Raw genomic sequence first — 14,898 nt, forward strand, 5'->3', positions numbered from 1 at the left:
CCCAGGACAATGACAGCTCTATTTCTTTAAAGGAAAGTATTTAAAAAGGGGAATCGGCAAGATGGGGGGGGGCAGTTAGGTGGCTCAATGGATTGAGAGCCAAGCCTCGGGCGGCAGGTCCTGGGTTCAAATCCAGAGTCTTCCCCGTAGATGAGTCACTTTGCCTATCTCCTATCACTTTCCCGCCTTGGAGCCAACACACAATACTGCTCCCAAGAGGGAAGGGAAGGGTTTGAAACTAAGACTGGAAAAGGGTAAGGCCGGGCCTGTTACCTACTTGTTGAATCTCTCCATCTCCTGCACCAGCACCGTGTTCATGCTCTCTTCGTACCTCACGGGATACCTGGCCAAGGCTACCTCCGTGTCAAAGTCGTTGGGGAGCTGGAAGGAGGAGGGGGTGAGCGACGCCCCAACGGGGCTCTCCAACCCACTCCGGAGCGGGGCCCGGGGCCGGCCCGCGGCCACCCCGCGAGCAGCCACCCGGCGCGGCGTTTCAGAGGACCGTCCTGGCACCCAGGCCGACCGCTGCACGCCAGGGACAGTCGCGCCACCCCCCTCGGGGAATTCCTTTGGGTCATTAGCAGCCGACGGGGATCTAATGTTGGACTCAGAACCAGGAAGACCCGAGTTCAAAGCCAACCCAGACACGCTGTCTGTGACCCTGGGCAAGTCATGCAACCTCCATCGGCCGGTCAGGGTCACGATGAGACCCGTCTGTAAAGGGCTTGCGGTGGCCCTTATTACGCAGTCCTGGACCTAGACCCGGAAGGGGCCTCACCGGGGGTTCCCTAATCCAAATCCCTCCCTTTATAAGAGAGGAAACGGAGGCCCCACAGCAAGGAAAGGTCCAAGAAGGCACCAGCATTTGAATCCAGAGCCTCTGACCCCTCAAAGCACCCCACCCTCGGAAGGGCCAGCAGCGCTCCCGTTTAGAGGAATCCACGGCAAAAAGGGAAGAATCCTTCTATGAAGTGGCTCCTTGGTCTCGTTTATAAACGTCCGTTTTTATGACAAAAATAGCAATCACTGATGTGTGTACGGTCTCCTCATTTCATCCCCATTTCATAGATAAGGAAACTGAGGCAGACAGAGGCTACTTAGGGCCACACGTCTTTTTTATATGCTGCTTGGCATTGAAAACTCCACTAAATAAAGAGTTCTTAAATACCCTCTACCTGAAGGCATTGAAGCTACAAAGACAAAAAGGGAAAAGAAAGACACAAAGTCCGTCTCCTCCAAGGCCCTCAAGTCCTCCTGCATGACCTGTCCAAAAAGAAGCCGGCCCAACCACCCAGGCAGAAGAATATGGACTGAACAGCTGGGGAGCAGGAAAGAGCTTTCTTTCATTGGATCTGCCCAGAGATGGAAGTCCAGACGGATTTTAGAAATGATTCAAAAATCATTTTTCTCAGAGAACTCCTGAGAACTTCAACCCTTAAAAAAATTTTTATGAATGAATTAATTTAGAATATTTTTCCATGGTGACATGATTCATGATTTCCTCCCCCCTCCTGGAGCCGACAAGCGGTTCCACCGGGTTATCCATGTATCGACTGTTCAAAACCTATTTCCGTGTTATTCACATGTGTAATGGAGTGATCTTTTAAAGCCAAACCCCCAATCATATTGTAGGAATATAAGTTACTTTCTAAGATTGGTTTCTAAGGTGAGCTGAAAGAAGGGAATTTTGCGATAAGCCCTGGCAGAGGATTCTGGGTAGGAAAGGAATTGTGGGAGTCTGAACTGCAAATAACTGAACTTCCTTCCTTCTTGGATTTCCTCTGAGTTGGGAGGGTTTTTTGACTCTGCCTGAATTCCCATCAAGCTGAAGGAGGGTTTTTGCTCTGAGAGATTTTCCCTGGATAGTTGCAATTTCGTGGAGAACTCTGACTTCTAGCTAGAGAATTTGTTTGGAGGAAACCAATTTCCTGAGTCCAGAGATCATCTGCCAGTAGGTCATCTACTAGAATTCCTCTTGGGGATCCAAAGGGAATCCAAAGATTTCCATCTGTAACTTTGGGTTCCTTAGTGCAGCAGCCAAACCAGGCTTTCCCCCTTTCTTTATGAATCACTAGTGGGAAGATTAGGATAAAGTCAGATAGCGTGGGGGTGTTTAAGGTGGAAAAGGGAGCTGCAGGCAGGGCCCAGAGAAGAACAGAAGCTCTCCTTAAGCGGGAGACTTGGAAGTTGGGTGGAGCTCGTTTTAAGAGTGCTACAGTCCTACCTACCAGTTTCCCTTATTGCCTTTATTAAATAGACTTAATTTTCCATTAGCCAAGGGTTTTTGTGCTCAGCTGGCCCTGGGGAGGTCCTAGGTGGGTTGTAACATCTAACATCCCTTTAGGACAGTTCCCCATTACAATATCCCCATTGAACCATGTCAACACTTATTTTTATGAATAACATTTTGTAAATTTACATTTTGCAAAAACATCATGGAAAAAATTAAATTAGTACCCCAAAGCGGCGAGGTGATACAGTGACTAGAGCACCAGACATGGAGGCAGGAAGACCCCTCTCTTGGAGTTCAAATCTGGCCTCCCACTTTCTAGCTCAGTGACCCTGGGCAAGTCGCCTTGCCCTGTTGGCCTCAGTTTCTTCATCTATAAAATGAGATGGAGAAGGAAATGGCATCTCATACTGGTACCTTTGCCAAGAAAGCCCTCAAAAATCCAGTTTGGTTCAGTTTCTTCATCTGTGAAATGGACCACTCGAGTATTTTCACCAAAAGAACCCAAATGGGGTCTGGGAATTTGGGACACAACTGAAATGGCTGGACAACAATAAGAAATATCCATATTTGGATGAAGAATATGTGTCCGACCACGCGCTGGTGGAAAGGAGGGATGCTTTACAATTTCTAATGGTCAGAACAGTCTTTAGAAACCTGCTTCCTGGAGAGAATGGAGCCTTTTACTAAACACTAGAAAGTCCACAGGACTCAGCCAACAGATCTGAGTTCGAGTTCTTGTTCTGATAGGTGCTGGCTGGGTAACCTTTGGCCACTCACTGACTCTCTGAGTGAGTTTGCTCATCTGAAAAAGCCAATGGCACTAATAACTCTCCTACAAAAGATCCTCAGGGCTGTAGAAAGTGAATGCTTCATCAACCTTAGCTCTTGCGACTAGCTTCCTTCAAGGGATCTTACAAAACAAACCATTTATGTTCCCTGCAAACAATTCAACCACAATAACGAGAGGGATGATGATCATAATGTTGATGATGACAATGATAATAATAATACAATATGGCGATCGTATCTACCAATGGTTGCTTGTTTGAGCCCCTACCAGCCCTATGACATCATACTTTAGGTATTAATATTCCCATTTTACAGATTAGGAAACAGGCTCAGAAAGGCTGAGGGGAATGCTTCAGAGTCAGAGGATTTAGATTCAAATCCAACTTCCATCACTTTCTGCCTACACAAGGCATTTGCCCTCCCTGAGACTCAGTATCCTTATCTGTAAAACGAGGGAATTGGACTTTCTTTGCCATGTCCTTCTCCAGCTCATTTTACAGAGGAGGAAACTGAGGCAAACAGCGTGAAGTACTCATGGAGATGAGTCTTCCTGATTCAGACCTAACACTCTCACCTAGGGGCAAATGGAGAGGAGGCTTGAACCCAGGTCCCCTCGTCGACCCATCCCTTTCTCTCGTGGTTTCCTCTTTTGGCTTTGCCATGTCTCGGGTGCAAGGGCCGACATCCAGGTCTACCCGCTCCATCCACGAGAACGATGACAGCTGCCCATCCAGAACAAAACTGCACGCTCTAAAGATGACGCCGGGCTTCCCTCTGACCTACCTTTTGCAGAATATCGTGGGCGATCTCAAACAGGGTCGTGTCAGCACTTCCCGATGACCCAGACTGAGTGCTGCCCCCCTGAGTCAAGAGCAAAGACTCAAAAAGGGTTTTGGTTTGGTAGAGATCCTTGGAAATATCCACATTTTCATGCAGCCCAAATATCTCAGGTTGTTGAGAGAACGGAAGCCTCTGCGGGAAAACAGGTGGGAAAGGATCAGGACACAAAGATGCAGAGACAAAAGGAAGGAATAATAAGAGTAGCATTCATACAAAGACTTTCAGATCCCCCCTGGGAGGCAAGTGCTCTTATTGACCCCATGTCACAGGAGAGGAAACTGAGGCAGAGGGAAGGTAAATGACTTTATAATAAAAGCGCACAGCACTTGCTATGCGCTAAGTGCTTTACAATCATCTCACTTAATACTCCTGAAAACTCTGGGAGGCAGGCGCCATGATTGTGCCCGGGTCACAGAGGAGCAAATTGAGGCAAACTTGCCCAGAATCACACTCTCTGAGGCAGGATTGGGACTCAATTCTTCCTGAATCCACACCGACTCATTTAGATTCCATGAATGAAAAGCTTTTAGCACAATGTGGTACACGACCAGCAGAGCGTTTATGGGAAGTCACAGAAGATGGGAGGCCCCAGATGGTCCATGCCGTGCATCACTGGGAGAAGGACCCCTATCCTGGATCCTCTGATGCTTCTCTTCCAACATGTAAATACCAAGACCCCTCCAAGGTGTCCCCAGAATGGATGGGAGGTCATCTCAGAGAGAAGCACCAGCCTCCGGGAGGAGGGGTACGGATGGGCGAGGCCTCCTGCATTCCCCATAGGTCTAAAGCCATTGGGATGTCCATCCAATGGAAACAGGCGTCAATGACACTGGTCCCCAAAGCCCAGGCCAGCCCTCGAGTTACCTTAATGAATTCAATGTAATCATCGTAGTTGCTCCGAGGAGGCGCGTAGTAGTTTCCACTGGGTGAGAATTTATAATGTGGGCTATAAATGATATCTGGGTTGTAGAAATCGGCCAGTATGGTGAGTAACAGGCGTCTGTCCCAGTCGTCGGTCACTCGTCCGCCATAATTACACTCGCCAGTGAGGTAAGAGATAGCTTCAAATGGAACTGCCTCGTATTCGTTTATAAATAACTAAAATAGGGAAAAATAAGTAAATGTTTAAATGTCTGGCCTCCTCTGAACTTTCAGTTTTGTTCAACTACCACCTATTCGGTCCAATGAACGTTTTCTGTTTTGGAAAAAGGGGAAATTGATGAATAGGGAAAGAACTTTTAGAAATACGATGAGAGAATGAAATGTAGAAGGGGACACAGATGAGTCGAATAGTTTTGTTACTACTGTGTTAAATTTGATATTTTGTTCAATCGTTTTCAGTCATGTCTGACTTTTTGTGACGTGACTCCATTTGGGGTTTTCTTAGCAAAGATCCTGGAGTGGCTTGCCATTTCCTTCGATAGCTCATTTGAAAGATGAGGAAACTGAGGCAAATAGGGTAAAGTGGCTTGCCCAGGGTCACTGAGTAAGTGTCTAAGGTGTAAACCTCAAAATTCCTTAGACTTATAAATGTTGGAAATTTCACCATTGGGATATTTCATACTTGGAAAATTTCTTACTGATAGTCTATTAGAATGGGAACCCCATTGGCATGGGAGGTTCCTTCTCTTCCCTTCTTAAGATTACTTTAGGACAGAAACCTTTTGCTGAACAATGGAAAGGACTTTGACCTATGCTTAAGCATAGAACAGAATTTCTTTGAGTCATGATTGATTTTAGAATTGATACAATGGAGATACTTGGAATAAATCTCCACCCTATTCAGTCCTAACAGGATTGAGTAAGGGCTGCAGCCTAGATCAAAATTTAATTATTCCAATCTCTACCCTACTCAGGTTAACAGGATTTAGAAAGGGCTGTAGCAAAGGAGCAAAGATTTAATCATTTGAAAATATGACCTTCAACAGACATGTGCAAAAACCAGAAACCTCTGGGCGGTCCTGGGTTAAGCTAGAGCCTCCATTGGCACAGGGAAATTGATGGACAGTGATTGGTAGATGGGAGAACTGAGGGGAGGAACTTGAATGGTTTCCTTAAAGATAGGAGGGTCTGAAGACTTGAAGGAGGGGGGTTGAGTAGTTGGTCGGTGTGGTTCGTGTGGGCTCTGAGAAGCTTGCTCTGAAGGAAGCTGAAGGTGAGGGCCTCTGAGACTGTTTCTCCATTTTGGTCACGTGAGTAATAGGGACTGATCTCTTTTCTTTGCCCCAGCTATCTAAGGGCTTGGGCCTTTTGGCCCAGCCTAAACAGAAGGGGTATTTAAGCCCTATTCCCTTCTCTCCCTTTTTCTCTCTCTCTATCTCTAATTCCTTTCTTCCTCCTATTGTGATTAAACTCCATAAAAGATTGACGGCTGACTTAAGTTTTCATTTAGGAATTACATAGCTGATTCCTTGGCGACCTTAAATTAATATATATCAGTCTTTTAAAGTGATTCCCTTGTAACAAAGGTCAGATCTGAACTCGGGAAGATGAGTAATTTCTGACTCCTGGTCCAGTGCTCTATCCACTGTACCACCTCGCTGCCCCGAATTTAATATATAGATCTCTCTCTCTGTCTCTGTCTCTCTGTCTCTGTCTCTCTGTCTCTCTCTCTCTCTGTCTTTCTGTCTCTCTCTCTCTCTCTCTTTCTGTCTCTCTGTCTCTGTCTCTGTCTCTGTCTCTCTCTCTGTCTCACTTCCTCCCTCCCTCTCTCTCTCTGTGTCTCTCCCTCTCATTCTCTCTCTCTCTCATATATATATATGTGTGTATGTGTATGTATATATAAATATATTCTTAATCAAGAACACGTGATACCCAGTGGAATCACGCGTCGGCTATGGGGGGTGGGGGGGAGAAAAAGAAAATGATCTTTGTCTTTAATGAATAATGCTTGGAAATGATCAAATAAAATATTATAAAATTAAATAATAAAAAACAAATGTATTCTAAAATATATAAATTTAAAAATCTAATATGGAAATATAAATATTAAATATAGTTAATCTTTCTATATACATATATATCCTTAAAAAGCAAACTGAAGATGAACACATTTAAAAGCTCCAGCCCTTCTACTCAGAAACTACAGCTATTAAGGAACCAGAAAAGAAACTTCTTTCTGTGCAAGTCCTCAACACTGCCCAATGGCTCAACATTACATTTCAATCATGGAACTCACAATAATAACGATAATGATAAGAAAACACATAGCACTTACTATTTTTTATTACATTTTGCAGTTCTTGTCTCACTGGATCCTCACAATCATGCCAGGAGGAAGGTACTATTCTTGTGCCCGTTTTAAAAATGAAAAAATGAAGGCAAAGAGAAGTCAAGTGATTTGCCCAGAATCACTTATGTATTTAATGTCTGAGTCAGATTTGAACTCAGGTCCTCCTGACTCAGGCCCAGAGCTCTGGGCACCGAAATGTCCTTAGAGAAGAAACACCACCATCTGCTGTGCTCCTGTCCCCCAGGTCCCTGGGGTCTTTCCAAAAGACTTGTAGGGGAAACCTTTCCTAGGTGTTTCCTCCCCATCAGAATGGGAGCTCCCGGAGGGCAGGGGCTGGCCCCACTCTTCTCTAAGCTCGGACAATGGAGTCACAACCAAGTGTTAGGAAACGTGCTCTCTCTCTCTCGAGCATCTTGGGCAGCCTCCTTGACTGACCAATGATGATGTCTGCTAGACATGAGGTGATGGGCCCGCGGTACCCACAGGGCGTACCCAGGAGGCCATCCCTTAAAGGCGATTCCACCACACTCACAGCTGATCCATTTTTGAAATGGTTTCTTCCAGGCGTTAGAGGGATGGTTTCTCGCTATTTATGAATGCCGCCCCTCCCCTGGCAGCGTTGGCTATAAGCATCTCCTCTACCCTTCAGACCCCAAACATGGCGCAGGGCTTAGGACATGCTCTGGTGCTTTGATGGCCCCAACCTTCCAAGGGACCAGCTTTTCGACACCTTCTGCTGATGCTGCAGAGCTGGGAGTCAGACGTTGCCATACCCCTAGAAGAAGGAAAGTCGGGGGCCACTCAAAAGTCAGTGGAGAGGCAGCGAGGTGGCACCAGGGATAGAGCGCCAGGCCCAGAGTCAGGAGAACCTGGTTTCAAATCTGCTCAGACACTTCCTAGCTGTGTGGCCCTGGGCAAGTCACTTAACCCTAATTGCCTGGCCCTTGTCCTTCTGTCTTAGAGTTGATACTAAAATAGAAACTAAAGGGTTTGGTTTTTTTTTTTCATCAGCGGAGAAGTTCATGGTAACCCTAAGCAGATTATGCCATGTTCCCATTCAAGGTAGGGTGGTCCAGTGGAAAGGATGTTGGATTTGAAGTCAGAGGGCCTGGGTTCCAATCCTGACCCTGGTGCTTGCCATCTGTGTGACCTTCTCTTGGCCTTCCTAATGGATAAAATCACTCAATGGCCTCTAAGGCCCTGAATCAATGATGCAATGATCTCTTGAGAAAGATCCCTCGGGAAGATGGGCATCAATGCTAACATCAGGGAAGGGTATAAATGGGAAATGAGAACTAAGAATCAGACATCTTAAGATGTTCCCTTTGAGGTCTTCCAGAAGGCCCCCAACATGACACGTGGGTAAAGCCCCTGGGAAGGATTTATGGGGTGTCATAGCTGCCCAAGAGAGGGAGGTTATAGATTTAGAACTAGAAGATATCTCAGAGGCCATCTAGTTCAACTTTCTCATTTTATGGATGAGGAAACTGAGGCACCGAGTACCACAGAAATGATTTGCATAAGGTCACACAGGGAAGAAATGGCAGGACCAGGATTTGAACCTGGGTCCTTAGGATCCAGGACCACCTCCTTTGCTCCTTTGTCATTCACTCTGCTTCTTCATGGGAGAGTTATGAATCCATATCATTGGCAGAGGGTATTTGTCAAGGTATCAGAGTGAGCCTGATTACTGGAGACCTTTCAAACCCAACCTCCTTATGTGGCCCCTGTGAAGATTGGATTTGGCTCTCCCCTGATTATAACAATGAAGGTACTTAGCTCTTCCTTGATTGTGAAGATTAAATTGTAATCCCAAGTCTATTTGTTGATTTTAATCCCCAAAGTATAAACACAGTACTTGAAGTTGAATATGGAGATCTACCCATTCTGGATTTTAACCACAAAATGGTGTGAATACCCATTTCGTACATTGAGTGGAAGGTCTGTGACCCACATGTGAAAGAGTGGTCAGTCCTGGAGTGGAGCGTCAGCTATGATTGGTAGATGTAAAAATTTAGGGGAAGTGACACAAGAAAAAGGTCTTTAAAAGTGGAAACAGAGAGACACAGAGGACAGACACTCAGACTTGGAGTGAAGATGGACTTGAAGGGAGTCACTTGGAGTTGAGGCTGATAAAATAATTTGCTGATGGAGCTGAGAATGTGGTGAGTATAAAGGCTGATTTTCTTCTTTGCCTTCTTTGCCCTTTCTGGAGGCATGAGCCCTTTGTTGTGAGACTCCTTTCCCCTGCCTGGGGCCTTAGAATTTCTACCTGGCTCAGAGGAAGCCAGAGCGCTCTCTCTCTCTCTCTCTGTCTCTCTGTCTCTCTCTCTCTGTCTCTCTGTCTCTCTCTCTGTCTCTCTCTCTGTCTCCCTCTGTCTCCCTCCCTCCCTCCCTCCCTCCTTTTCTCTCTTCCTTAATATCTTTCCTCTATTGTAAAAATAAGCTAGCATAAATTCTATTTTACTTTAGTAATTCATTTTTGGGATTTCAAAATTAAAACCCTAGTGACCAATTAAATATTCAGTCCAACCACAAATTTAACACCCCTCAGGTTTCTGAAAGAATCTAATGATGGCACCTGCTTCCATCATAGCATCTCTGGCTCCTCTGGCTCAGTGGCCTTCCCCATCCTTCCCTGACTGTTGTCCCATGTCCTAGTCAGGCCCAGCATCTCACAGGAGGAACAAACCAGCCTAGAATCTGGCTCAGCCAATCTCTCAAGGCCTGAGTTTTTGCCTGAAGGCAGCTACTGAAACCCATCAGAATGAGCAGAAATTGTCTTACCTGTAGCTGGCGGATACTGATGCGCAAATCGGACTCATTAAAGCCATAGGGAATGTTCCACCCAAGAGGACCATACTTCTTCCTCTCCTGGACCAGTGCATGAAAAAAGCAAACTCCAAAAAGCAGCTTCTCCCACACCTTTGAAGGCAAAACAAAGCAGACTGCAATCCTTAGCCTCTGTGGGTCACCCCCTCCCTGAGTCCCCTCCATCTCCCCCCGGGGCATCAGTCTGGGACCTCACAATTTTCTCCACTAATTGCCAACTGTCCCAAGTAAGGAAAGAGATGCAGATGGCTCTCATCTCTTCAGAACTCAGGACAAGCCACTTTATCAACCACTATTAATGTAATGAAAGGTAACAGAATAATAGAGAGAGGTGATGAGTAGTCAGGAGGACTTGGGTTCGAGGCTTGCCACCTCTCACTCATCTTGGCTATGTGTCATTAGGCAAGTCACTTCTACCTTTTGTCAATGCCTGGAATAATAAATAAAATGCCTTTCAGACATCTCACACAGTAGACATCCTAAACTCAGTATGCCCCCAAATGGAGCTTATCTTTTCCCTAATGCCCTCCTCTTCTGCCTTCCTGGGCATTATAGAGGGCAGCCTCATTGGTCCAATTCCCCAGGTTCCTGACCTAGATGCCATCCTATAGTCGTCTCTCCCTCTCCTCTCTCTACATCCATGTTGTAGATTCTAGATTCTACCTTGGAAGCATCTCTCGAATAGGCCCCCTTCTCCTTGCACCTGAGGGGTCTGCCTGCCTCAAGGCTCTTCTCACTCCATTCCATCCTCTGTTTAATCACTAAAGTGGTTTTTTTTTTACAGTGCTGGTCTGATTGTGTCACTCCCTTACTCAATAAACTCCTATAGCTCCCTATGGCCTCCAGAATCAAATGCAAAGCTCTCTGCTTGGCATTCAGAGTTACCTGACCCCCTCCTACCTCTCTATTTTTCTTACACGCTAATTCCCACCATGGATTCTTCAATCCAATGACACTGGCCTCCTGGGTTTTCCATGAACAACGACACAGGCTAGATGTCCAGAACATTCTCCCACCTCAAGTCCGCCTCTTAGCTTGGCTGACTTCCTTCAAGTCCCAACCAGAATCTCATCTCATGGCCAACCCTCTTCCTTCCAGTGCCTTCCCTCTGTTAAATTATTTCCTATTCATCCTGTATATAGTTTGTGGGTATAAACACATCATCTTCCCCATTAGATTATAAGCTCTTTGAGGGCAGAAACGGTCTTGTTATATCTCTAGCACCTAGCACAGTGTCTGGCACATAGTAGGCACTTAGTAAATGTTTAATTGGTTAATAATATTAATAATAACTGCACAAGAGTCCACAGGGCTTTAACCATAAAAAGAATACAGTGATCTGTCTCCAGGCTGTTTCTATCTGAGCTCCACTGAAAACAGAGGACAATACCACCAAAAACAACAATAACTGATGGGATTGTGTCAATAATGATAACATATTATTAGTAATAAAACTAAGTTCATAACACTAAATAGCATTTACAGAGCACGTTAAAGTCTTTTCAATGGTTTGTATTTAATAGCTCATTTGTTCCTCAAAACCAGCCTCGGCAGTAGAGGCCGGGTATTAGTAAGTCTATTTTACAGAGAAAGAGACAGAGACTCTGAGAGGCCCTCTGCTGTGTCCACATGGGGTCACGCAGGTAGGAAATGGGAGAGGAGGGATGGGAGGGACTCTACACGCTGTCTGAGGTGGGCTTCCATTCGCTGAAGATCTTTGGGCAGAGGCCGGGATGGGGATTCTTCTTCAGGAATGGGTTGTACCGGAGGGTTGCCAGAGCCTCCACCAACTCTGCAATCCTGGGAAACTGTAAGTGATATCAAGGGCCTCGCCAAGCACCAGTGTGCTCAGAAGGCGGGGGCTGATCACACAGCAAGAATGAAGGACGTCTACATCCTGGCCCAAGATCCAGGAACTATTAGAAGACCCAAAGGACAGCCTTCAACAGGTCAGGGAGCTCCACGATGGAAACGGTATGAACAAGAACGGCACAGGGTGAGGAGTGACGATCTGCACCGGGGAGGGCATGCCGACAACCATGAGGCCGCTGGTCCACATAAACGAGCAGCGGAAATCCTCCTCCTCCTCCCTGCCTAGCCCAGGATCCTAGAGCATCACTGGCCCCGGACAGAAATGGCGGCTCCCTAAGGCTCCCTGTGGCTGCCCACTGACTAGGAAAACCACGGATGAACACGGTCCTTGTTCTACTGTCCTTTTATTTATTTTGTTCCACGTGTCCAGGTGACTTTTAACCCGGCCTCGGGAGTTGGGCGGGCCATGTGTCTGACCCTCTGCTCTGGAGCTCACACATGCAGCCTGGCTGCATAGGTCGGAGTCGGATGATGAAGACTGACTTGACTAGGTTGGTGTGGTAGAAAGCAGGGAGTCATCTGCTCTACAGGAAGGAAGTGACATGAATAAACTCTGACTTTTATGAAGAGGAGTTTGGCCAAACCTATTCCAAATCCTAGAGCTAGAAAGACCCAAGAGGTGGTAGATTCCCACTTCTTAAAGGTCTTCTGCAGGAGGCTGGATGGCCACCGGGCAGCTGTGATAAAATGGGGGATCCTTTCATGGACAGGCTGGCTGCATGGACCCAGAGGTTCCCTTCCAGCTCTCAGATTCTGTGATTCTGTAAAATCTGGTTGGCAGACTAGCCACAATTCAGGCGCGCTATTAGAGAATACAGACGCCATGACAAAGAAGGAAGCCATGAGGAAGAAGTGATGTGGAGGAGATGAAGAGTGCTCTTCAAGCAAGGGCCATGAAAGCAAAGGCAGTCATCTACTCAACCCCCTCCCTTTACAGCTGAGGCTCGGAGGGCCACCTTGGCCACACTCAAGCAGATAATCAGTGCCATTGCTGAGCCTGGAACCAGGACTTCTGGCTGCAGATCCAGTGTACACTGGGTCTGAGGTGATAGGACGGGAGACCTACCAGGGCAAAGGTCCAGTAGGCAATGATTCTAGAAGGGATGAGTAACTGAAACAGAATCTGTAAAGTAGTGAGTGTGTAGACAAGGATACAAGTAGGAATGCAGGAGACATTCCATGCCCTCAAGGAATTTCCATCCCAAGGAGGAAGACGACAACAAGAGAAGGTTTCAGCTACAAGTCAGATGGCAAGGTGAGGTGAGACTAGAGCCTACGTGATCCCTGTCCAAGATGTGAGCTCTCCCAGTGAAAGAAGGCCAGAAGAACAATATATAGGCTTTGGAGAGTGCCTCAATGGGGAAGGAGGAAGAGAAGTCCTCAACGGGAACAGAAAAGTCAGAAGAGAGGAAGAACGAGGAGCATGGTACCTTAACAGGCACCCAGATTTTCACCTACAATTCATATTTTAAAATAGCACCTTCTAGGAAAAAAAATCCTTCAGAGACACAGATTTACCATTTTGTCCATTTCAGACTTGAAAGCACCATAGCAAGTTTCACACTTTTAAGTGAGGAAGCACTTGGAATTTAACATATGTTTTTGGTAAAAATTAAAGTGTGACTCAGTGAATTATGGCCCATGCATGGAATGGAACCTGCAGGCCTCAGTACAGGCCAACAATTGGGGCAAGGGGGAATTATTTACATTACTCAGACTTTGGGTTTTAATCCTTAACCCTCTATCTTGTGTTTTTTAGATTTCATCTTTTATAAAGATATTTTATTTTTCTCCACTTACATGTAATAACAAATTTCCATATAAATTTTCTCAAGTTATATGATCCAAGTTATTTCTCTGCCTCCCTCCTTCCCCTCTCCCAGAGCTGGCAAGCAATTCAATTTGGATTATACACATATTATCCTGAAAAACATACTTCCATATGGTTCCTTTTTGTAAGAGATAATCATATAAAGCCCAAACCCCAAAATAAAAACTCAAATATGTTTTGATCTGCCTTCCAACTCCCACAGGTGGATGGCACTCTTTGTGATAAGTGCTTCAGAATTGTCCTGGATCCTTGTGTTGCTGAGAATAGCTAAATCAATCACTGCTGATCATCCCACCTTTATCTACTATCATAAAATCCTCTCAGTTCTAAGGCAGAACAGTGGTAAGGGCAAGGCATCTGAGGTAAAGAGACTTGCCCAGGGTCACAAAGTTAGGAAGTATCCAATTTGAACCCAAGTCTTCCCAACTCTATCCACCATGCTACCTATCTATGTGAATTTCAGATTGACTCCACCCTGTTTAGTCTTTAGAATTTTAGCAACCAGGAATGTATACACTCCCACTTAAACATTAAGTATTGGGGAGGAAGGCCTATGACCAACATGTGCTAGCAAGTGACAAATTAAAAACAACTGACTGACCCCCTGGGCTGTCCTAAGCCAAGCTTAAGCCACCATTGGTACATGTGAGACACAGGAAGTGATGTAAAGAACTGCCTATATATTTTGCATCACTTCCTGTGATCACTCTCTCGGTGGCATTGGATGCTCTTGGCAGTGTTGGGAGCTCTGGGCGACATTTTGGCGTGCTTGCAGCGTTTGGCTCTGTAGCATGGTTTAGGTGAAGTGTCTTCCCTGAGCGACATTTGTCAGTGGTAAGGCTGATTTCTCTATGCCTTGACCTCCTGAAAAGCACTATCCTCCTAGGAGGCCCCTCATCTCGGAGGAGGCCTCATGGCTGGAAGCCAAGCTAGATTTAATCTCCTGAGAAGGCCCCTTGGCTGAGGTCTCTGAACTCCCTCTGACTTACTCCAGGCCGGAGAAGATCTCCTACCCATACCCTCTTCTCCTTCTTCTTAATTTCTTCCTTCTATTGTAATTAAACCACCAATAAAATCCCAAACTGACTTGAGTATTTCGTTGGGATTGAATTTAAATCCCTGGCAACCACTAATATAATATAATCAGTCAACAACTCTAATTTTACCCCCTAACAGCTGCCCCATGTTCCAAACATTTAAAGGTCATAGCAAAGAATGAACAAAGTGCAAAAAGCAAATCTATGACTATTTCCCACAAAAGACAAGCAT

At 45.8% G+C, this 14,898-nt stretch overlaps 1 protein-coding gene across 2 annotated transcripts in view; it reads right to left on the reverse strand.

Annotated features, from left to right (window-relative positions):
- Positions 1-45: 45 nt before the first annotated feature.
- The window catches only part of DNAH12 (dynein axonemal heavy chain 12), a 182,034-nt gene continuing 167,181 nt past the window's right edge, over positions 46-14,898 (reverse strand). For both annotated transcript variants that reach the window (XM_056804277.1, XM_056804276.1), the window contains exons 66-69: positions 9,882-10,019; positions 4,727-4,960; positions 3,806-3,994; positions 46-381 (exon numbers count right to left, since the gene is read on the reverse strand). In XM_056804277.1, the coding sequence (XP_056660255.1) occupies positions 274-381; positions 3,806-3,994; positions 4,727-4,960; positions 9,882-10,019 (669 nt within the window). In that variant the 3' untranslated portion in view covers positions 46-273. The remainder of the gene's footprint in view (positions 382-3,805; positions 3,995-4,726; positions 4,961-9,881; positions 10,020-14,898) is intronic.

The sequence above is a fragment of the Monodelphis domestica genome, chromosome 7 (assembly GCF_027887165.1).
Source record: "Monodelphis domestica isolate mMonDom1 chromosome 7, mMonDom1.pri, whole genome shotgun sequence".
NCBI lineage: Eukaryota > Metazoa > Chordata > Mammalia > Didelphimorphia > Didelphidae > Monodelphis > Monodelphis domestica.